Source organism: Felis catus, chromosome B4 (assembly GCF_018350175.1).
Source record: "Felis catus isolate Fca126 chromosome B4, F.catus_Fca126_mat1.0, whole genome shotgun sequence".
Classification (NCBI taxonomy): Eukaryota; Metazoa; Chordata; class Mammalia; order Carnivora; family Felidae; genus Felis; species Felis catus.
In genome coordinates this window covers 66,862,569-66,888,348 of record NC_058374.1, presented here as the reverse complement: position 1 = coordinate 66,888,348, position 25,780 = coordinate 66,862,569, and the positions used below count along the sequence as shown (strand labels likewise).

The window sequence follows — 25,780 nt, the reverse complement described above, 5'->3', positions numbered from 1 at the left end:
GATAGGTGGTAGAAATGGCCTTCTGATACATTGCAGATAGCTCTGTCTTCATGGAAGTAACCTCATTAATACTGGCAGAATCTTTTGGCTTACTTAGGCTTATAATTCAGGAACGTGTACTCTTGTGCTGTTGTGAAGAGTAACGTTCAAAGGTTACGTACGGTTCCTGCTCTGAAAAGGCTAATTTTATCATGGGATAGGATTAAGGAAGCTTCAAGATGAATGAGGATGAATAATGTGCTTTGGTAGCATGGAGGATGGAAAAAAGGATTAACTGTGAAAAGCGGATCAAGAATGCCTTCAGCATGGTGGAGGTTTTGAAGCTTGGAGATGCTTAAGTTTGAAAATGATTTCAAAAGGGTTAAAGGAGCTCATTTCGGTTTGGGGAAATATTCCATAAGCAAAAAGTTGCACATTTTTTTGAGAAAAGGGCAGTAAGACCAATGTGGCAAGTAGAGGGAGGAATTGTAAAAGTAATTTTATAACACCCATACATACACACAATACATACATTCCCTATATCAGCTCACATACACGAGAGAAGTGGAGTGGTTGGACTAACCTGTAGTGGCTCATAAGAAGTGGTTGTTCAATTTTCAGGATTTTTCTGAGCCAGTTGTGAAACACAGCTATCATTAAAAGTTATACAAACTTATAATGAGATGAACTATATAAAGAACAAAGGTTGTGTATATTCAAGATGTATCAATTCCTAATGATTTTACTACATCTACTTCTGAAGTTATTTGTATCTGTTATGTCTCTATAATGGAGGAAACACTGTGTGATGGTATGGTATCGTGCATCTCTTCCCAACCCCATTTTCAGTGATACCATGTTGGTAGCTTAAAATCTGCCCCCTGTGGAAGTATTTACACCACGGAAATTGGCAAAGCTAAAATCAGGGCTTGATTTATTGCTTTGTTGATCTAGATCTAAGAATGTAATGGATAAAATGTTACTAATGCAGATTAAATGTAAAAGCGTGTTGTGTCTGTATCTACTATTGTATGGTGAACAGCACAAAAATTGAGGGAATATTCTCCCAGTTTTTGAAAACCATAGTTCAGTTCAGCAAAGAAGCTAATGAAATGAGTGGAATTCCAACATGCATTACTGTTTCACTTTTTTCTTACCTTTAACAAAAATGAAATTATATGTATATCCAAATGCAGACATGGATAGTAATCAACTGTTTATTTGTAATTTGAGTTAGTCAAATCAAGGACGAATCACAAATATAGGCTAGCTCTGGAATCAAGATTTTAGCAAGAGTCAACAAAAGCATTATTTGAGAATCAAATGGCCGTATAGAATTTACAAACAAATTGTACAACTTATTATTTACAAACTGCATATTTTATCCTTTGTAGAATTTAAAATAAGCTATATATATTTATGTATGCATTTTTATTTTGGAGAGCTAGTTAAACATTCACCAGTACATTACTGGCAAAGAGAGTGAATTAGAAGAGTTATGTGCTTTTCATTTAAATAGCAACCTTTCAGCTTTTGTACGGGTCAGCCAAACATATCAAATACTGGCAGAAATTTCTCTCAAGACACAGTTTTAAGTCATTCATTAATATGTACAGAATATTTGGACTGGCTTATTAAAGACAAAAAAATTTCATTTATTTTATGAAATAATACGTGAAGTCAGATTGTTTTAATAAGATTCATGTTCGTATTTAGAAATTGATTTTTCTTTGTGAGGTGTAGATGACTCTTCAGTAAAGGAATGGAGCCTTGCAAATGGAAACAATATACTATGTCAGGGTTTTTTGGTCATACTTGTGCAAATTTTGGGGAGAGGTCTTTGGAAGCATTTGTTGAATTTTGGTAAGAGAGTATAATTTCTTTTTTTTTTTTTTTTTTTTTTTTTTTTTTTTTTTTTTTTTTTAAAAATATTTTTTTTTTTTTAATTTTTTTTCAACGTTTTATTTTTTTTTTATTTTTGGGACAGAGAGAGACAGAGCATGAACGGGGGAGTGGCAGAGAGAGAGGGAGACACAGAATCGGAAACAGGCTCCAGGCTCTGAGCCATCAGCCCAGAGCCCGACACGGGGCTCGAACTCACGGACTGCGAGATCGTGACCTGGCTGAAGTCGGACGCTTAACCGACTGCGCCACCCAGGCGCCCCGAGAGTATAATTTCTTAAACATTGTTTTATCTTTCATGAAATTACCAGTAGAGCAGATGAGGCAGACAGGGACCATAAAACACTGTTTTGTTTTGTTTTTTTTTTTTTGCAGAAAATACATTTTTAAGGAAAAATTTAAATACATACAACATGAGGCAGAATAGCACAATGATGCCACTACCTTCCCATCATCCATCCTTAACAATTATAAAACTCATAGACAATATTGTTGCTTCTCTACCCTACCTTCTATATTAGAACAGTTTGCGTAGCAAACCATGGATCTCTTCTACCATCTTACCAGAGCATAACGGAGCATTTTTTCAAAGTTGGGATGCTTGATAAAAATAAAAGAATCTTAAAATGCTTTCTGATATATCTCCATTAAAAAAAAAGCGAATGTAAAATTATATAGCTTGGCAAAAAATTTTTACAGTTCTTTGGATTTCAGAATCCTAGCATTTAAAGGAAATAAAGAATAGAGCACTCTAATTTCTTAGGTGCTCCATCCATACTTAAGAGTCCAAATACTGCTTATTTTCCCTTTATAAATGTTTTCTTGTCACCTTTTAGGCAAAAGATTAATACTGGCATATCTCATTTTATTGAGCTTTGCTATACTGTGATTTACAAACTGAAGGTTTGTAGCAACCCTGTATTTAGCAAGTCTATTGGTATCATTTTTCCAAGAGCATTTACCTGCTTGATGTTGGTGCCTCATTTTGGTACTTCTGGCAATATTTGAAACTTTTTCATTATTGTTATATTTGTTGTGGTGATCGGTGATCTTTGATATTACCATTGTAACACCATAATTGTTTTCGGTGCCATAAACCACACCCTTATACAGCAGCAATTTCAATTAGGCCAATTAATAACCTTAAAATGGCCTCTAAGTGCTCACGTGAAAGAAAGAGTCACACAGCTTTCTCTTTAAATCCAAAGCTGGAAATGATGAAGCTTCATCAGGAATGCATGTTGAAAGCTAAAACAGACCAAAAGCTGGGCATCTTGCAGCAAATAGTTAGCCAACTTGTGGATGCAAAGGAAGTTCTTGAAGGAAATTAAAAGTGCTACTCCAGTGAACATGTGAATGATAAGAAAGCAAAATAGCCTTATTGCTGATATGGAGTGGTCTGGATTGAAGATCAAACCAGCCACAACATTCCACAGGGTGAAAGCCTAATCCAGAGCAAGGCCCTAACTCCTGTCCATTTCATTAAGGCTGAGAGAGATGAGGAGGAAAAGTTATATGGTAGCAGAGGTTAGTTCATGAAGTTTAAGGAAAGAAGCCATCTCCATGACATAAAAGTACAAGGTGAAGCTGCAAGTTATCCAGTAGATATGGTTAAGATAATTAATGAAGGTGGCTACACTAAACAACACATTTTTAATGTAGATGAATCAACAGCTTTCTATGGGAAGAAGATGCCATATAGGTTGAGAGAAGTCCATGCCTGGCTTTGAAGCTTCACTGCCTGACTCTCTTAGGAGTTTAATACATCTGGAGACTTGAAGTTGAAGCCAGTGCTCATGGACTATTCCAAAAATCCTATAACCCCTAAAAATTTTATTCAATCTACTCTGCCTGTGCTCTATCCATGGAACAAGTCCTGGATAACAGAGCATCTGTTTACCACATGGTACTGAATATTTTAAGCCCACCATTGAAACCTGCTGAGAACAAAAGATTTCTTTCAAAATATTAGTGCTCATTGATAATGCACCTGGGTACCCAAGAGCTCAGATGGAGCTGCCCACTAACACAACACCCATTCTGCAGCCATGTATCATAGTAATTTTTAATTTCAAGAATTATTACTTAAGAAATACCTTTTATAAGGCTATTGCTGCCATAGATAGGGGTTCCTCTGATGGATCTGGGCAAATAATATCGAAGATCTTCTGGAAAGGATCCACCATTGTCAGTGTCACTAAGAACATTCATGATTCATGAAAGAGGTCAAAGTATGAACAGGAGTTTGGAAGAAGTTGATTCCAACCTTCATGGTTGACTTTAAAGGGTTTAGAGTTTTAGTGGAGGAAGTAACTGCAGATGTGAAAATAGCAAGAGCACTAGAATTAGAAGCAGAATCTAAAGATGTGACCGAATTGCTTGCAATCTCATGATAAAACTTCCACAGACAAGGAATTGCTTCTTATGGGTGAATAAAGAAAGTGGTTTCTTGAGATGAAAACTGCCCCTGGTGAAATGCTGTGAAGATTTTGGAAATGATGACAGGGATTTAAAATATTACATCAACTTAGTTGATAAAACAGTGTCAGGGTTTGAAAAGACAGATTCCAATTTTTTAAAATATTTTTTTAATGTTTAGTTATTTTTAAGAGAGAGAGAGAGAGAGAGAGAGCGAGAGCGAGCGCATGAGCGGGGGAAGGGCAGAGAGAGGGGGAGACACAGAATCTAGAGCAGGCTCCAGGCTCTGAGCCATCAGCACAGAGCCAGACGTGGGGCTTGAACTTTTTTTGATTGGGTATTGAGGAAAAATATCAATACATGAAGCAAATGGAATGATATGTACTCAAACACAGTGAGAACTTACTTGTTTGAGGAAGGTTTCTCTGACCCCATACCCTTGGGATTAACCTGGAATTCATACTTTTTCTGTATATTCCCAAGACACATCTCCTTCCTTGCTTTTTTTTTTTTTTTTTTTTTTTTTTTTTAAATTTTTTTTTTTCAACGTTTATTTATTTTTGGGACAGAGAGAGACAGAGCATGAACGGGGGAGGGGCAGAGAGAGAGGGAGACACAGAATCGGAAACAGGCTCCAGGCTCTGAGCCATCAGCCCAGAGCCTGACGCGGGGCTCAAACTCACGGACCGCGAGATCGTGACCTGGCTGAAGTCAGACGCTTAACCGACTGCGCCACCCAGGCGCCCCTCCTTCCTTGCTTTTAAATAACGCTGTGATCTCTGAGAGTTAAGGCACCTTTTTTTTTTTATTCATCTAGGTATGTGCCATGAATGTTAAAGGATGGGAAGGTGAGTGACTAGTGTTGGAGGATTTATTCATTGTGCCAATAAGTGATTATCAGTCATTCTCCCTATATAGCTTGACTTGCTCATTCTAGTTCTATTCTGTTTTCCTGGATGCAGTACTGATTCTTAGCAGCAAATACGTCTTTGAAATGGATGAAATTCTCTAGCATACACACTAGAACCATGGCTTCTCCTGAGTGAGAGGACTGGATTTTGGAAAGCAACAAAGGCTATGGAAGTGGCAACCCAGTACTTGGATCCAGGAGGCACACGTCCTCATCCCCATCACTTTGGATTTCCCTTTTCTCTTAAGCGATCCTATAGATCACTGGTTCTCAAGTGTCATCCCTGGGCCAGTAGCATTACTATCACCTGAGAGCTTGTTGGAAATGCAAATTCTCAGACCGTTTCTCAGACCCATGTAATCAGAAGCTCTGGGGATAGGACCTAACAATTAGTCTTTTAACAAACCAAGTGATCTGACGGATGCTAAAGTTGAGAGCCGTGGTACCATGTTCTAAAATGTCTACCATGTCCAAATAGGTTTGAGTAATGCTACAAGTTTATATCTCATTGAAAATCTGCAGAGTTCATTAGCAAGTTAAAGATCAATCATTCTGTAGTAGGAAGCCTGATTAGCCTAGCATTTCTATTTGCTAACATTATTTGGCACAGAAACCATAAAGGAGTTGACATTACCTAGCTCTCCTGGAGTGAGGTATGGCTGGGTTCATCCAGTGAAATATTGGTGGGAGTAGTATGTACCACTCACAGGCCTGGTCCCCCACTACCTTCTACAGAAGATCTTCCTTGCTTTTTTCCCTTCGGCCAATGCCTTGAACAGTTTTGGAAGCCACATGTTGAAGACAGTATTATCTCTATAAGCTGGGTCTTCAAATGAGATCCCATCCCATCACCTCATTGGAATTGCCTTGGATTCTTTGAATGAGAAATACGCTTCTGTTACGTTTGAGCTGTAAGTGGAGAAATTCCATCTATAACAGTAGTTGCCAAGGAGATGTAAAATTAACTTCTGTGCTTCATTGCCACTGGTTCTAACTTGATGAAAGATGATGAACTCTTAGAGGGAAGACTCTTACTGGGCCCAAGGACTCTTTCCTGATCCATAAGCAATGGATCTTATTTTAACCAACTGCATACAGACTTACAGATTTATTCTTTCCTATCTAGAATGTTAGCTTTCATGCTTAATTACTTATAGTTATCATGAATGCCCTTTTCTAGAGCTCAAAACTTCCTGATTTTTCTTCCTGAATGAAGTAACTATTGAGCAAATTTCTTCACTAGCGTGTAATTACTTGCCTAGTAAGTTAACAGACTCGACTTTGGGTATATTTATTTTAAATCAGCTTGTTTATTTATAGTTCTGGAGATCTTTGTTTTATTCTTTGATGAAGCCATCATACAATTTTGGATTGATTTGTTACAAAGTCTAATACAGAAACCTATTATCATCTCATCAAAATGTACAAAAGAAACACTGCTCTAGCTATCGCAACCTTTACATATGTGATTGGGGTAGGGTGGCAGATAGAAAACTAGGTTTGAGTTCTTGCTTTATTATTAATGACTTTGAATAAGTTACTTAACGTTTCTGAGCCTTTATTTTCTTTTTTATAAAAAGAGATAATACTACTTCATTGGCTCTTGATGAGGATTAAGAGTACGACATGCTAGGAGCCAAACATAGTAACTAGTGCTGGAAGTGCTCCAAGTACTCATCTCTCTGATTATTTGTTGAAAAAGAATTTTTTGAATCAAGGCTGGTCTTCTCAAACTTGACTGACCTAAGCAGTTACTTTAGGACTGGTTGTGTCTCAAGATTCATTTTTTTTTTAAGTTTATTTATTTTGGGTGGGGAGGAACAGAGAGAGAGGGAGTGAGAGAATCCCAAGCAGGGTCTGCACTTTCAGCATGAAGCCCCATGTGGGACTCAAATACATGAACCATGAAATCATGACCCGAGCTGAAATCAAGTCAGACACTTAAAAGACTGAATCACCCAGGCCCCCCTTAAGATTCATTTTTGAGATTCACATTATTACTTACTGTTTTGGCAGTTGGTATATTTATTGAATGATTATTTTTTTCTAGTCATCTTGTAAAAATGGTGAATTCTGTACCATTTACTCTGATACATGAATTTGATGAACATGACTTTATTATTTAAGCAAGCTATGTATTTTACTGGATGTAGATTTTTCAGCAATTAGTCACCAATGGTTGTGTATTTAGTAGAGAGCTTTGTAATGGAACTTTACTTTTCAAATTCCACTCTTAACAAGGGAAAATATGGCATGCATGTCTGTTTATTCAACCGGCAACATTACTCTTTTCTTCCTTGTGAGGAGAACTCCATTTTGTTTGAGTGGTAGTGTGCCAGTCTCATGCCTCCTTGCCAGGGACCGAGAGGGGTTGGTACCTCACCATGTTTTAGCCCAGAATCTGTAGAGGAAGCTTACTAAGTACTTCTGAGAAAGAATTTTTTTCCCCCAGTAAAGGGATAAGCTATGTAAGGAAAAGCCCATTTGCCCTTGCTTTGTCCTTCCTCCCTGGGATGCTGTGATTTGAGGACATTTTATCTTCACCTTCAGTAGCCATTTTGCCACTGAAGCACATAGCCAGCAAGATTAAAAGCAGCAGAATGGAAAAATACAAAGAACCAATGTTTCCATAAGCCATGGAATCACTTCCAGAACCAATAACCTCCAGATCTCTCATAAACAATAAAGGTGCTTGTACTTCTAGCCATCTTTGATCAATTTTCTCTCTCTTGGTGCAAAAGCAATACAATCTAACTGCATACAGCACGGATAATGGAAATGTGTTTATAAAAGGTGCCAAGAATTTAATGCTAGGAGGCATTTTGCTTAAGTGTATTTGTATTTAATCAGCCATGGTAAAATTTTTGGAAATTCCACTAATGTTTTCTAGTGGTCTGCACTCAGACCGTACAGTCATGCTCTTTCATTTTCTACTAACAGTTGGTATTCAAATAGATGCTTTCTGTTTTTGGAATTGATACTGGATCTCATTTGAGTAGATATTTAAATGATAATAAATCCTCAAGTAATATCTTATATAGGTGTTGCAGACATTTGATAGCTCTTCTATTTTATACGTGCCCGAGAGTGATTTTAATATGCATGTGGTCTTCTCTTGAACAGCAAGACTGAGTGATATAATTGCCTTGTAAAAATGTAAAAAGAAAGCAAATTTATATGTTAATTTCACCTTTTCCCCATCTATAATTTTTATTAATTAGAACACAGAAATTTAAAATCATTTAAGGGTTTGCATTTCATTTTGAAAAGGAGACTTTGCAGTAAAACATCTGAATGAAGGTAGCAACATATTAAAAATTTTATAATTTTCTTCCCTTTAAAAACAACATATTAGACCTCTAACTAGGATAACCAAGGGAAAAAAAGAGAAGATACAAATTATAATATCATAAATGAAAGAGACCCATTATTACTGATCCCATCAGCATTAAAAGGATGATAAAGGAATATTAGGAACAACTCTAGGCCCACAGGCTTGATAACTTAGATGAAATGGACCAATTTCTGGAAAATAACACGAGACTAGGGAAAATAGCAGTCACTTGAATATACCTATGTCTTCAGAGGCACACAGTAGTTCAGTAGTTTGTCCCTACTTTAATATTTGGTGCCTGACCAGCAAGGTTGCCATGGTCACACATTTGTGTTAACATAATATTTGAATTTATGAAGTGAATAGAACTGGCCTCATGTAATTTATTTCTTTTGTAGGTTTTCTTAACCTGTGCTTGACAGAGTTTTGCATGGTTGAGTATGTGGCATTGTGTAAACATATAAGATGAATATAATTTTATATGCAATTTATAAGCAACTCCATGAAATCCTTTGGGAGAAAAGCATTAACATTACTGTATAGTCAAACGTCAGTAAATTCCTGGACACCAGAGATGTTGGGATTAGTAAGTATTTAGTGTTAGTCGATGAATCACTTAGTTAACATGTGAATAATAGAGAACTTAAAACAGAGTTAGTGTTACTGACTATTTGTACTTAGATTATTTTTTTTTCCCATCACCACTATCCATGTCTTCTTTTGACCTTTTTGACTGTTGAAGGAGTCCTTCCTTTTTGCATGTTTTGTGGCATCACATCTAAAAGTATCGTACAGCATTGCACAGATAGAAATATATCTATGGAATTTGAATTTAAATTGTCTTCATGCTGCTAAAATGTCTCATTATATTAAAGCACAGAGAATGGAGGGACACTTTGAAAATTCACAAATTGTGTTCTAGCCCTTGAGTCTCAAGTTAATCTTTCCCCTAGTCTACTGAGCTATAATTGACATATAACATTGTGTAAGATGTATGATGTGACCATTTGGTACATGTGTATATTGCAAAATTATTACCACAACAGGATTACTTAATACTTCCATCACCTCACATAGTTGCCTGTGTGTGTGTTGTGAGAACTTTCAAGATCTACTCTCTTAGCAACTTTCAAGTACACAACACAGTATGGTTACCTATAGTCATCATGGTGTACATCAGATCCCTAGAACTTAATCATCTTGTAACTGGAAGTTTGTGCCACCTTTATACATTTGCCCAATACCTTGCCCCTGGAAACTATCAATTTACTATCTCTTTCTGTAAGTTTGATTTTTTTTAGGTACCGTATACAAGTGAGAGCGTATAGTATTTGTTTTTCTGTCAGACTTATTTCCCTTGGCATAATGCCCTCAAGATTCGCTCATGTTGTCACAAATCATACGATTTCCTTTTTTTTTATGGGTAAATAATATTCTGTTGTGTGTATATATATACATTTTCTTTTACATTCATCCATTGATGGACACATGGGTTTTTTCCATGCCTTGGCTATTGTAATAAGGCTTCAATGAACATGAGAATGCAGATATCTCTTTGAGCTCCTGATTTCATTTCATATATATATATATATGTATATGCAAAGAAATGAAATCTATCTATCTATCTATGCGAAGAAATGAAATCTATATATATAAATCCAGAAGTGGGATTCCTGGGTCACATGGTAGATCTATGTTTAATTTTTTGAGGAACCTCCAAACTGTATTCCATGGTGGCCGCACCCATTTATGCTCCCACCAACAGTGTACTGGGGTACCCTTTTCTTCACATCTTTGCCAGCACTTATCTTTTCTTGTCTTCACATCTTTGCCAGCACTTGTCTTTTCGTGATAGCCATTCTAACAAGTGTGAGGTGAGATCTCATTGCAGTTTTGATTTACATTTTCTTGATGATTAGTGATGTTGAGGATCTTTTCATGTGGCTATTGGCCATGTGTATATTTTCTTTGGAAAAATGTCTATTCGGGTCCTTTACCCATTTAAAAATTGGATTATTTTCCTTTTGCTATTGTAGGAGTTCCTTATATATTTTGGATATTATTCCCTTATCAGATATATGATTTACAAATACTTTCTCCTATTCTATAGGTTCCTTTTTCTTTTCTTTTCTTTTCTTTTCTTTTCTTTTCTTTTCTTTTCTTTTCTTTTCTTTTCTTTTCTTTTCTTCTTTTGCTCTGCAGAAGCTTTTCGGTTTGGTACAGTCCCACTTGCTTATTTTTACTTTTGTTTCTTATGCTTTTGGTGTCATATACAAAAAAATCCTTACAGAGACCAATGTCAAGGAGGTTTTTCTCTGTGTTATTCTTGGAATTTTACAGTTTCATGTCTTATCTTTAAGTCTTTAATCCATTTCAAGTTAATTTTTGTGAGTGGGTGTGAACTAGGGGTTCAATTTCATTCTATTGGATGTTATTATCCAGTTTTCTCAACACCATTTATTGAAGAAGACACCTTTCTCTATCGAGTATTCTTGGCTCCTTTGACAAATATTAGTTGACTGTATTTGCATGGATTTATATCTGGGCTCTAGATTCTGTTCCATTGGTCTATGTGTTGATTTTTATGCCAATTCGGTACTGTTTTGATTACTGTAGCTTTGTAATATATTCTGAAATCAGGAAATGTCATACTTTCAGGTTTATTCTTCTTTCTCAAGATTGCTTGGGCTGTTTGGGATCTTTTGTGGTTCCATACAAATTTTAGGATTGTTTTTCTATTTCAGTGAAAAATGCCATTGGAATTTTGATAGATACTGCATTGAATACATAGATGACTTTGGGTAGTATGGACATCTTAACAGTATTAATTCTTCAAATCCATGAACACAGAATATCTTCATTTATTAGTGCCTTCAGTTTTTTCATTAATGTTTTGTTGTTTGCAGCACGCAGATCTTTCACCTCCTTGGTGAAATTTTGTGTATAGTAAGGTTCTGTATGTTGTGTATATTTGTATATGTTGTAGTAAGTCACTTACCCTATTTAGTATCAGAGACCATGTTTGCTTCTACATTAAAGTTGGAAGGGGAATAGATGATTGTCACGATTCTGGAATGAGTAGATTAACAGCGATATTATGACTTTGCATGAACAACAGAACAGGAGATAACCAACAGAATGGGTTGATCAAGAAGAGTTTGGGGAAAGAAAATGAGTTTAATTTTGAATATGCTTTGTTAGAACAGTGATTTTAAAGTGTGGTCTCTGGACAAGCAGCATCAGCATCACCTAGGAACTTTTTGGACACAGATTCTTGGTCCCATAATAGACCTATTGACTCAAATTCTGGGGATGAGCTCAGCAATCTCAGTTTTAACAAGCCCTCCAGGTGATTCTGAGACACTCTCAAGTTGAGCACCACTGAATTAGAAGAATATATTGCTCATCGCTATATATAGATTTTTAGTAGTTTGGTGGAAAGAAAGGTTTAGAGCACTGGAGCAGGCTCATGTGGGAGATTTTGGAGTAATCAGCCCACGGGAATCCATAGAGGTTGGTGAGGATGTCTGGAAACAGTATCTAGGATGAGAAGAACAGAGTACCAACAGAAGGTAGCAAGAACTTCCCCAGCACAAAAACATTAAAGGAAGATGATGGTGAAGTTATTTTTACATGAGGGCTGGACAATGATGCAGAATTTCTGTCTGGTTTCCCTAGTCTTAATTGCAACCTTACCTCCTATACCCTAGAATCTAGGAAACTACAAATAAAGTAGTAGTGACATGAAAATATTTGTATGGGAAGGTTTTTTTTCCCATTCTGGAAAACTAGATATGAGAAATATATTATGGTTTGTACAGGGAGAAAGAAACTGTTCTAGATTTTTATTTCCTTGGTTTTATCCACATGATGAACCATTTATTGTTTTAGATATACTTTTCAAGCCTAGTTTTGTTGGTTTGTTTTGTTTCTATGGTAATGTTTCAAAGCCTCTTGAATCTGAACTATTTTTTATTACTTTTCTAAAACTGGCAAGCCAATAAATAGACTCAGTAGAAGACAACTGTGAAGAAGTGGTATTAATTATGTCTTGATCATTCTCCACTCACGTTTCTTGTGTTCAGTCTAGCCATTCAGTATGCTCATTACACTTGAGTTCCTCATATACTCAGACTACATTTTAATCATGTTACGTAGAAGAGCATTTATGTTTTCATAAATTTATATTTTTACAAATATGTATACAATATAAATATTCTGGATTATTCCAGTGACATCACCAAGCATGTTCTATTGCTATTTGTGTCAGTGTTTTTAAAAATTTAATTTTCATAGGAATCACATGGAGATAATATGAAAATGCAGATTTTTCATTTCTAACAAACTCCTAGATAATTCTGATCCTGAGTCCATGTACCACACTTCGAGTAACAAAGCTTCAGATAATATATGTTGAGATGCATCAATTTAATGGGATAGTCTGAATCCATTAAAGGGAATGAGGCCAGAAATGAAGAAATCTGCAAGATACGCTGTTTAAATGAAAAAAGTGGGGTGCCTGGGTGGCTCAATCGGTTAAGCGTTCGACTTCGGCCCAGGTCATGATCTCATAGTTCGTGAGTTCAAGCCCTGCATCAGCTCTGTGCTGACAGCTCAGAATATGGAGCCTGGTTCATATTTTGTGTCTCCCTCTCTCTCTCTCTTTCATTGCTGCTCACACTCTGTCTCTGTCTCTCTCAAAAATAAATAAACATTAAAAAATTAAATGAAAAAAGCAAAGTGAAGAATTGTATATATTATGATTCCACTTGCATGTTTTCAAGGAAGTGTATTTATATAAAGAATATTTCTGAAAGAGTGTCTAAGAAACTTAACTAGAGATCATATTTGAGGAGGGGCAGTGAGGATCTGGGGTATGAGGGATGCTTTCTTTTATGGAATATAACCACATTTATTTTTGTTACAATCAAGAAATCTTTAAAATACACAGAGATGTGTAGAGCATATTATAAAGAAAACGAACATGTTATATTTAAAAAGGATTTGGGGGGGCATATTTGTTTCAGATTTTTTCCCTTTAGCATATATCATATTGATGAAACAACTGCACGTGCTTCTTAACAACCCTTTTAATCCCAATCCTGAAGTACCAGTCTCCTTAGATTAGTATGAGTTTTTCCCATCCACATTTTTTATAGGTTCATCGCATAGGGAACTTTAAAATATCTGTTGGTTTTGTTTTAAAATTTTACGTAAATGGGGTCATGTATTTATTTTTGAATTACTTTCCATGTGAGTTACAGCTTTTTCAATAAAAACTTTAATAAAAGGAAGAAAATTACAATCAACAAAATAGGACTCTCAAAATGATGTGCTGTAGCTCTATTGTAGGAAGGGCACTGGATCAGGAACCAGAGCTACAACCTTAAGGTAAGTTGCCACTAGGCACGTTATGACATTGGGTGAGTCACTAGATCTCTCTAGACCACAGGTTTCTAATATGTGATCTAGCTGCTCCCAGGTCCCTTTAGCGGTCCAGTTATGAAATATTCTAATACATACTTTCTCTACTGTCACTTTATAATTGACTAAGCCCTCAAACTGTCATTCAGATTCCAGGAAGCCAGTTGGGTGCTGATTTGGCTTCAAGGATTGTAGATTTTGACTGAAGCTCTCACCTCTGGTTAGGTGACAGACAGCAAAGAGAGGATACGAATGTGAGTGACAAATCTGCCTGACAAAAGTGTTGGGAGATGATGTCTTCCAGCCTAGACCCTTTTGTTTAGTACTCATGGATGGAGTATTTTTTCAGATTGAGCTGTGACAGATTTCAACAGTGGCAGTGAGTACTTTGGTTATCACTGGTTTTATCGCTATCACTGTCACCTTTGTAAATGTTTTCTTGGCTTAAATATGTTGAGGCTGTGAGACATGGAAGGCAGTTACCCACCAGGGGGGCCTCCTGCCTGCCTTGGCTAGAAGGGTGAGAAGAGTGATTAGAGGGTCTACAGTAGCTTCTCGCCCGTTGTCAACATTCATTTGAAAGGCGTGAAAACTGGGAAATGTTCAAATCCAAGATTGTGAGATCAATAAGGTTGCTAAGTGAATGTTTTAGAGAGAAGTTTGAGTTCTGAAAAGGATTAATGGTATTTGTTACTTTCTGAAATGCAGATCTTAGAGTAAATGTTTTCTAAAATATTAGCTATGGAAGAGAAAGTATTTCATAACGTCTTTGCCGGAAAGAATGTGAAAGATTTCACCTCCCATTCAAAGTGCAAAAGTTAGACCCACAGATAGAGAATATGTTTTCTTGAATAGAAGATTTAGTAACATTCATTTTATGGATACGATATATCTATAAAATGTGACAAACCTCTTTGAAACATAAATGTCAATTTAATGATGCCAGATACTTTTACCTGCTATGGTTTGCACAAACAAACCTTCTTCTCCTTTCTCTCTCTCTTTTTCTCCTGGGACTCCTATGATATAAATGTTATTATGCCATATGGAGTTGCTGAGTTCTCTAAGTCTACATTTGTGATCTAATATTTTTCCTGCTTTTTCTTTTCATTTTCATTACTTTCCTAATTTATCTTCCTCTTTTTTAGAGAGAGAGTGTATGTGTGCCCAACTGGGAGAAAGAGACAATGGGAGGAAGAAAGAGAGAGAAAGTGAGAATTGAAGGAGAGAGAGAGAGAGAGAGAGAGAGAGAGAGAGAATCTTAAGCAGACTCCATGCTCAGCACAGAGACTGACATGGGGCCTAATCCCACTACTTGGAATCATGACCTGAGCCGAAATTAAGAGTCAGATGCTCAAATGACTGAGATACCCATGCACCCCAATAAGAATTTTTCAATATAATTTGTTCTTCTGCAATTCTATGTATTTATGCATTTAAAAACTCTTCTAAGAACAGGTTGCTATACCAGAAAAGTCCCCACTAGGAGAGTCACAGGCCAATATCTCTGATGAACATGGATGCAAAAATTCTCAACAAGATACTAATAATTGAACCCAACAGTACATTAAAAGAACTATTCACCACTTTCAAGTGGGATTTATTCCTGGGCTGCAAGAGTGGTTTAATATCTGCAAATAAATCAATGTGATACACCACATTAATGAAAGAAGGGATAAGAACCATATAATCCTCTCCATAGATGCAGAAAAAGCATTTGATAAAATACAGCATGCGTTCTTGATAAAAACCATCAATAAAGTAGTTATAGGTGGAACATACCTCAACATCATAAAGGCCACATATGAAAGACCCACAGTTAATATCTTCCTCAGTGGGAAAAAAAAACATAGCTTTTTCTTTAAGTTCAGGCACGAGACAGGGATGTCCATTCTCACCATCACTATTATAGTACTGGAAATCCTAGCCTCAGCAATCAGAAAACAAAAAGAAATAAAAGGCATCCAAATTGGTGGATAAAAGTCAAATTTTCACTCTTCTCAGATGACATGACACTCTATGTGGAAAACCCAAAAGGCTCACCCAAAAATTTCTAGAACTGATACACAAATTCAGCGAAGTCACAAGATAAAATATCAACATAGAGAAATCTGTTGCATTTCAATACACCAGTAATGAAGCAGCAGAAAGAGAAATCAAGGAATTGATCCCATTTACAACTTAGGAATAAGTTGTAAGATACCATAAGATACTTAGGAATAAACCTAATGAAAGACTTAAAAGATCTATACTCTGAAAACTAAAGAACAGTTATGAAAGAAATTGAAGAGGACACAAAGAAATGGTAAAACATTGCATGCTCATGGATTGGAAGAACAAATATTGTTAAAATGTTGGTATTACCAAAGCAATCTATACTTTCAGTGCAATCCCTGTCAAAATAACACCAGCATTTTTCACAGAGCTGGAGAAAACAATTCTCAAATTTGTATGGAACAGCAAAAGACCATGAATAGCCAAAACAGTCTTCAAAAAGCAAGGCGAAGCTCGAGGCATCACAATCCCAGACTTCAAGCTACATTACAAAGCTGTAGTCATCCAGACAGTATGGTACTGGCACTTAATCAGACATATTGATCAATGGAACAGAACAGAAAACCAGAAATGGGCACACAACAAATGGGCAACTAATTTTTGACAAGGCAGGAAAGAACATACAGTAGGCAAAACACAGTCTCTTCAACAAGACTGAACAGCAACATGCAGAAGAATGAAACTGACCACTTTCTTACACCATACACAAAACTAAATTCAAAATGGATTGAAGACCTAAATATGAGACAGGAAACCATCAAAATCCTACTGGAGAACACAGGAATCAACCTCTTCAACCTTGGCTGTAGCAACTTCTTACTAGACATGTCACTGAAGGCAAGGGAAACAGAAGCAAAAATGAACTATTGGGACCTCATCAAGATAAAATCTTCTGTAAAGTGAGGGAAACTATCAACAAAACTAAGAGGCAGCCTACAGAATGGGAGAAGATTTTCACAAATGCCATATCTGATAAAGGGTTAGTGTCCAAAATCTATAAAGAACTTACTAAACTCAACACCAAAAACACAAATAATCCAATTAAGAAATGGGTACAAGACCTGAACAGACATTTCTCCAAAGAAGACATCCAGGTGGCTAACAGACACAGGAAGAGATGTTCAACATCACTCATCATCAGGGAGAAATATAGCAAAAACACAGTGAGATACCACCTCACACCCATCAGAATGGCTAAAATTAACAATACAGGAAACAACAGATGTGGTGAGGATGTGGAGAAAGGGGAACCGTCTTATACCCTGGGTGGGAATGCAAACTGGTACAGCCACTCTGGAAAAACAGTATGGAGATTCCTCAAAAAGTTAAAAATAGAATTACCTTATGACCCAGTAATTGCACTACTAGGTATTTACTCAAAGGATACAAAAATACTTATTTGAAGTGGTACATGCACCCTGATGTTTATAGCAGCATTATCAACAATAGCCAAATTATAGAAAGTGTACTCATCAACTGATGAATGAATGAAAAACGGGGATGTGTGTGTAATGGAATATTGCTTGGCAATCAAAAAGAATGAAATCTTGCCATTTGCAACAATGTGGATGGAGCTAGGGTGTATTATGCCAAGGAAAATAGAGAAGAACAAATATTATATGATTTAATTCGTATGTGGAATTTAAGAAACAAAACAGATGAACATAGGGTAAAGGGAAAAAAGAAGGAAGCAAAACATAAGAGACTCTTAATGATAGTGAACAAACTGAAGGTTGATGGAGGGTTGGGCTAAATGGGTGATTAAAGAGGGCACTTACTGTAATAAGCACTGGGTGTTATATGTAAGTGATGAATTACTAAATTCTGCTCCTGAAACCTATATTACAGTACATGTTAACTAACTAGAATTTAAGTAAAAACTTTAAAAAAAAAGGAAGGAGGAGTTTCAAAGACTTTGTGGACATATTTTTAAAGTACCATAATGAAATATTACTCAGCCGTAATAAAGAATGAAATCTCACCATTTGCGACAACATGAATGGAGCTACAGAGTAGTATGCCATGTGAAACAAGTCAGAGAAAGACAAATACCGTATGGTTTCACTCATAGGTGGAACTTAAGAAACAAATGAACAAAGGGGAAGAAAAGGGAGAGAGTAGCAAACCAAGAAACAGACTCTTAACTACAGAGAACAAGCTAATGGCTACCAGAGGGGAAGTGGGTGGGGGATATATTAAGCAGGTGATGAGGATTAAGGAGTGCACTTGTGTTATGACCAGCAGGTGTTGAAGGGTTGAATCAGTATCTTGTACACCTGAAACTAATATTACACTGTATGTTAGCTAACTGGAAATTAAATAAAAACTTAAACAGAATACCATAATAGTCAATCAGTCAAAGAGGTCTAAGAATCATAAGATCAATTATAAGACTGCAATGAAGCATAACTTTGTTAAGTTGTCCTTTAATTTATATTAATTTCCATAGAAAATCACTGATAATAACTAATATTGGTTTAGGACTCCATGTACTGGGTACTGCACTTGGCCTTTTACACCATTGATTTTATCCTTAGCACAATTCTAGGAGGCAGAACCACCTATTAACAAGTTTCAAAATTAAAATGCCATAAATTATAACATGCATCCTTGTTTTATGTATGATTAAGAAAGAAACAAAAATGCCAATTAAACCACAGCACAGTGCCTCATTTATTTGAATTTGTACTTTGTCCTTGTTGGAAGTACTGAATCTAGGCCTATTTAGAACCTCCCTCCACCCCCAACTTTGGTCATATATGACCCCTGTGCACATATAACAATTGGAAAACGTAAGTGAAAATAAATTGGTGTTCCTAAAACGTTTTCACATTCATCATCCTATTCTTATGAAACACTGACATTGTTGCTTCCTACCAGAGGATTCAGCCTTGCATTGATTGTAGGTCCCATGCATGCAGCCTCATGGTTGGTATAGCTTAGCCTTGAGGTTATAGCCATTGTATCAACCAACCACTTTGTTTCAGATAAGTATAGGATCTTAAGTTATATTTCCATGTCCTGTTCAGATGCATATTTAGTATTCTCAGGCTCTGAACCACAAATTCTTCCTTTTTGGGTCTTAGATCCTATGTAATTAGCCTATATATTGCACTTTACTGGATAAAAACAAGTTTTCCTTTAATCTGTTCTGATTTATTCTATGGGTTTTCATCAAATTGTGCCCTAAAATTGTATTAATAAATGTATAGGAAATTTTCATTTTCATAGTATATGTTTGTTATTTTTCTGATGTAGGGCTTTTCCCTCCTTATGAAGTACATTTTCTTTGCTACAAACACCCATACGAGGTAGCTTTACCTTCTACTTTTGCTAATTTTGTTTTAATAAAGAACAGCCCAGATGCTTTATTTGTATTTAATTTCATCTCTTTATGGTGGGCATTCCCCAGCACATCTCTTTTAGCTAAGGAATTATTCTATTTTTAGAGAAGAGGATAGAGCAGGGAATTAACACTTCCCAATATTACATCAAGGATGACTCTTACACAACTAACTTCATCTGATCGACCATTAGGCCTGCTCAGCTTCTTATTTCTCCAAATTTTACTATTTTACAAGTAATCAAATTCAAAGACAGTTACTGCAAGATATAAAAAGTTGTGGCCATCAAATAGAGAAATAAAATTTTCATGCAAATAAAGAGAGGTTTCTTCTTGTAAAATTGTTTTCACCATTTAGTTTGAGCAATTATAGCTCTTTACATTTCCTAAGCAATTACAGCCATGTGCATGTGCAGTGATTCAGTTCCCACTGAATCATGATGAAATGGAAAGCAAAAATGAAAAGAACAAAACTAAAATTCTAAAAATGGTGAGCCACCATGTTTCTCTGAGGCTGGTGGGGGTCTAAGGATGCTCGTGTCTCCTCATCAGATGATCCTGGGTAACAGGAAATGGGATATATGAAAGCTAACTGTGCCCTTCCAAAGCAAATCATGGTGGAGAGTAAGTTCCAGCAGAGATGGAAAGTTGGCTTGGTTCTCTAAAGCCCCTGGAATGGATGGAAATTTACCAGGTACCTATAGCATTGTTCTAAGAAGAAGCTTCCAGTAAGAGCATGGCGAGTGGCATAAAGGACAGGCTTTGGAGACAGACATACCTGGGTTAGGGATTTGCCTCAGTCATTTTCCAGGTGTTTGAGATAGAACAATCTTCTCAAAATTTCAAGTGTATACGCATTACCTGGTGACTTAATTAAAATGCAGATTCTGATTCAGTAGGTCTGTTGGTAGGGCTCAGAATTCCACATTTCTATCTCCTAAAAAATGCCATTGCTGCTGCTATGTCAACCACTCTTTGAGAAGCTGTTTACTTCCGAGTTTTAGTTACCTACTCTGAAATTTAGAGAAATGGTATCTGATTACACATTTGTGGCTTTGATTATAAATAGTATGTGTGAAGGATGCCACACAGTGCTTGGCATATCATACGTGTTCAAGAAATGATACTAATATGCCCCATTTGATCAGCTTCAAATATTTTGCTGATCTAAGCCAATGAACAATTATACCAGGGATGTTCCTGTTAGGTGTGATAATAACAAGATTTAGCTAAGGAAGCTTGCATTTTCATATACATCATTGGATCCATCTAAAAATGAATGACTGTTTAGCTACCTGAAGAATTTTGGCTTCCTTTCCCTCCCTTCACTTCCCCTCCCTCTTCCTTTCAACTTCCTTCCTTCCTTCCTTCCTTCCTTCCTTCCTTCCTTCCTTCCTTCCTTCCTTTATTTATTTAAGAGCACAACATAGAGTCAGAGAAAAAAAAAAGCATGAATCAAACAAAAGATAGAATTTTAGCCACTAATGTCACTTTGGGCACTTTTAGAAATGAAGAAATAAAAGTGGCTGTGATTTTAGGTGTGTTCTTCAAACAAGTTAATGTATAGTGCATTAGAGAAATTTACTTGAAGTCAGTGGTGCTGACATCTTGAGAAATAGACACAATGAAGCAACAGAAGAGTTTCCAGATTCTCAAGGCTATTTATCCCTGTACAAAAATTCTTTGTATCTCTTTTGCATTTCAACAGTCTAAAGTTTTACCACTTTGTGGCATTTCTTTGGTAACTGTTTCTGATTTTATAAAGTTGGGCTTTTGACATAATTAGGAGTTCTATTCTGGTTAAAGTACAGGAGTCCTGCAATTACCCACTGCATTCCATGGTAATTATCTACACTTGTGCCTTTTCCCCCTGTGTGGAGCCAGTGGCCTTATTATGATATTGTAAGTGCTTAAAATGTTTTCTCAGGAGGTTGTGGCTATGATGAGGCCGGCTCCCCTTCTCTGCAGGTGACAGAAGATTAAAATGTCCAGATTACTCTGTCATTGTTTGCCCTTTTTGGGCACATCCTGCAAGTGGCTTTAACTTCAGTTGAAGATTTTGTGAGCAGGTGAAAATTTTAGTAAAGAATGCCACACATGGTAAAGTGACAAGGCAATGTTTCATAATAAAAGATGTAAGAGTTATGTATTCCTTGAGCGGGTAGTTTTGAAAACTAAATAGGTTAAACTTTGATTTTTCAGAAACAACTTCTCTTAAAAATCTAGTGAGAGCAACTCATTTTCTTTGCAGATAATCTTGAGGTAGGTTCAATGAAGTTTGTAATTAATATGACACAGCACTCCTTTCCTAAGTAGCTCAAAGCAATTTTGTAAAATGGATGATTTACCTTCAAAACTTCAGATACAACTAGAGAAATTCCATTATTCGCTCAATTTTGAATGTGTAGAAGAAGGAAAAACTTATGCTGGCCCAGATTCAAACTAGCTTTAGATGCGTTTGTGCCCTGGATCCTTCTGGTTGTTTCACTTAGTTGTCAATGACGGATGTTGGTATGACTAAAGGTGAGTGGTTTTTTTTTTTTTCCTTTCTTTCTTTTTTTTTTTTTTTTTTTTTTTTTAGAGACCATTAACTCTCTTGATCCTGTAATATGGCCAAGAAGTTAAATAAATTAACCAAAAAAATATTAAATAAGCACCTTCTATGTTTCAGGCATTGGGTTGATGTTGGGGTAAAGCAGGCCAGCAGGAATCCAACATGGTTCCCATCCTCACAGACCTTGTGGTCTGGCAGAGCAAGGGATGCCAAATTATCATGGATTGGGAGCTTCTTCAGTTTTGGAGTTAATACAAAAGTAATTAAAGCTTTGGGCGTGAATGAGACTGGCTGGAGACGAAGTCCTCAACCCTCAGCTGCACATTAGAATAATTTATGGAGCTTTTTGAAAATTTAGGCCTTATCCTTAGACAGTTTCCTGACCATTGATGTTTTTGTTTTGTTTTGTTTTAATGTTTATTTAGAGAGAAAAAGAGAGCACGAGTGAGGGACATAGGGATGGAGACAGAGGATCCAAAGAGGGCTCCACGCTGACAGCAGAGAGTCCAATGTGGGGCTCAAATTCATGAACCCTGAGATCATGACCTGAGCCAAGTATGAACACTTAACTGACTGAGCCACCCAGGTCCCCCTTGATGTTGGTGTTTTTAAAAACTCGCCTGGCGATGCTCATGTGCAGCCAGAATTGAGAACCCTTAATCTAGAGAGAAGTTAAAAAAGGCAGATAAATCCCAGTTATTAATAAGATTAAAAAAAACATTTTGAAGGAGTTGACATATCATGTCTTAAGTATTGAGAAAAATTATTTAATTTGTAGGAGAAAGGAAGGGTTCCCTGCCACCTCTTGTCTTCCACCTTGCATTATATGTGTAAGGTAGAATTTTTACACTCTTCCTCAAGCATCAGAATGACAAATAAGCCTCATAGGTCCCAGAATGAGCACTGTTTAGATGGCACTGGGTAGTGTTGAATTTTGATCAGTGTAAGGATCAAAACAACCCTAGAAACATCACAAGGAAAATTTTCTATGCATGGTGATAGATGTTAACTAGACTTATCATGATACTCATCTTGTAATCTATATAAATGTCAAGACATTCTGTTGTATACCTGAACTAATATAACGTTATATGTCAATTATACCTCAACAAAAAAAAATATACCCCTGGAAAGACATGTCTTTCCAGACGTGCCTGACTGTTCCTGCTCTTCTATGGCAAGAAGATATTTGGATTTGCACTTGTCTGATTATAACACATTCTCTTCCCCGATGTGTTCCTTCCTCCTTCACATTTCAGATTTTATACCCATCCATGAAAGACTCTGCTGGTATTTTATTTCTGGATTAATAGGTATTATCACCTATGTACAAAATCCACAGCAGGACATAATTCGCGTCGGAATTTAAAGAACTCCATGTTCGACTTGATAAGTATCTTCTATTCTGAGTGTTTACTACTGTAATAAGTTCAGGAAGTGAGGAGGCAAGAGGGAAGGAAGGGAACATTCTGACTCCCACTCTCAAGTACTGATTAAATAGCAAATATGTATTTCATGTTAGAGCAAATAGTGTTTAAGAGTTATAATGTATGTGAAGAAGGCATTTTCCCCTGTCCTGTGGAAGCAACTTAATTCAGAAGGGCAGAGATGAGTGTCTGCCTTTCACTTTGGGCATAACTAAAGGCTTAACACCCCATTTTATCTCCTAAAATCGTCTGCAGTTTTTCTCCTCCTTGCGCCGTTTTGCTTTATCCAACAATATGGACTCTGCCTATCGCCCTCCAGGGTGCCACCACTCTGATAAAGCGTCTCTTTCTTACTCGGGATTCTACCTCACAGAAGTCCCGGAATGCCATGTAAACACTCTCAAGTATTTATTTGTTCTTTGGTCGCTTTTGTCTCCACAACAGAACTTGACCTTTTTCTGGCTTCATGTGATTAGCAGCTTTGCTTTGGGATGTGAGTGGCCAGGATCCAGGTTGTCAGGCCAACTTGGAGGACAGAGCCAGAGCCCTAAAGGATGGCTAGGCCGACATTCACAGTGCAAGTTGGACAGAGGAATCCAGGAAAAGATGTTCACCTCCACCTTTTTGTTCACCTTACCAGGCCTTGTGCTAAGTGCTTTATATAGATTGTACCATGAAATCCTCTCACATTATGACAGAGGTTCTCTTATAAACTCCAGCTTGATCATGAGGAATATAAAGATCATGAAGCATAAGGTCCCATAGCTTCTACATGACAGAGCCTGGATTCACTTCTAAGTCTGGCTCCAGAGGACATCATACATCCTACTGTCAGAGCGTGTCAAGTCAATGTCCAGAAACCTCAGCTGGGTGTAGGAAACAGGATCTGTGGCTGGGACTTGTGTTGAAAAATCCAGCAGATGTGGGCCAATGACTTTAGACAATTAAAGCATGCTTATGTTCTATTTAACACAAAAATTTATTTTCCCCTTACAAATTGAGACCATCTTTTAAATTTTACCCTTTCATTGAAATATTTCAGGAAAAAAGCAGGACAGACACATGCATCCTAATCACATAGCACTTAGTGCATTTAGGTTAGCACTAAGTATAACTTGAGGCACAGGAAAAATACAATTTTAATGTAAGTAAAGAATTATAAAAAGAATTTTCCTAAATAATTATTTTTGTGGGTACCTGGGTGACTCAGTCAATTAAACTTCTGACTCTTGATTTAGGCTCAGGTCATGATCTTAGGGTTCGTAGGTAGAGCCCCACATCAGGCTTTGCACTACTTTGGATTCTTTCTCTTTCCCTCTCTCTCTGCTCCCCCCTGCAGCTTGTGTATGCTTTCTCTCTCTCTCTCTCTCTCTCTCTCTCTCTCTCTCTCTCTCTCTCTCTCTCAAAAATAAACAAATAAGCTTTTTTAAAAAAGTTATTATTTTTGTGGTTACTCTGAGGAGTCAGCTTATAGGAAGATTGCTTTTGTAATAATCAGTAAGTATTTTACTACTCTTCAAATCTTGAGCATTTCTGTGACATTTTAGCTCACTAAGTTCACTTCAGACATTAAACCAAATATGGGTATCTTCTCCAGTGATGACTAGAGTATACTACCATCAATAAGTATAGTCTGGTTAAGTTGTAAAATGTTGGGACATATTAGTTAGTAGGTCTGATGTAGACAGAAATGGTTTTGGTCTAAGTAGCCTTCATAGTAATGTCCTAGTTAGTGGGGGATGCATTGAGTTCTATTACAATGTCCTTTAGAATATACTGTATCTCTATATGACAGTCTCTGCTATAAAGTCTTGTTATAGGGAAATAAAGGAAATAAAAATCATTGATTATTTTTCTCTAGTTATGATCCAATTGTATATGCCCATAATAACTGAGCAATTCTTCTAGACCATTGCAAACTATGTTCTCTAACACTCAAGGACTCCCTGGAGGTTTTTGTTTTTTTTTTTCCCCTGCCAAGCTATGGTGGAAACTTTATGTAACAGATAAGAATCTGTTCTGTAAGTTGGAATTCCATAGTAATATTTTACTTAAGAAAAAATAAATCTATAGTAGAAAAACTCTGAAACCACTGATACAGATCATACTTCCCCAGATCATTATAATATTTGATATAGAGCACATTTTTAATAATATTTGCCATAGACAGATGACAGTAGTCATTTCCCATTTACCTAGAAATTTCATCATTTTGTTATAAAAAGATTATTGTTACAGTAATTAATACTGTGGATTAATATGAAAGATGTAAAAAAGAGTTTCTGTTCTTTACGAGTATACATATTGAGAGGGACAAACTGAAGAAGAAATTTTGCTCTAATATATGTTTTAAAATGAGAATTGGCATTTTTTTCTGTGAAGGATCAGATAGTAAATATTTTAGGCCTTGTGGGTCGTATGGTCTTTGCCACAA

General features: G+C 36.5%; 1 protein-coding gene across 1 annotated transcript in view; it reads left to right on the top strand.

The window, feature by feature from the left end:
- Positions 1–25,780, top strand: part of LOC111561345 — a 287,419-nt gene that overhangs the window by 51,214 nt on the left and 210,425 nt on the right. The window contains exon 4 of the mRNA XM_045061647.1: positions 5,117–5,147. Coding sequence (XP_044917582.1) covers positions 5,130–5,147 — 18 coding nt within the window. The 5' untranslated portion in view covers positions 5,117–5,129. The remainder of the gene's footprint in view (positions 1–5,116; positions 5,148–25,780) is intronic.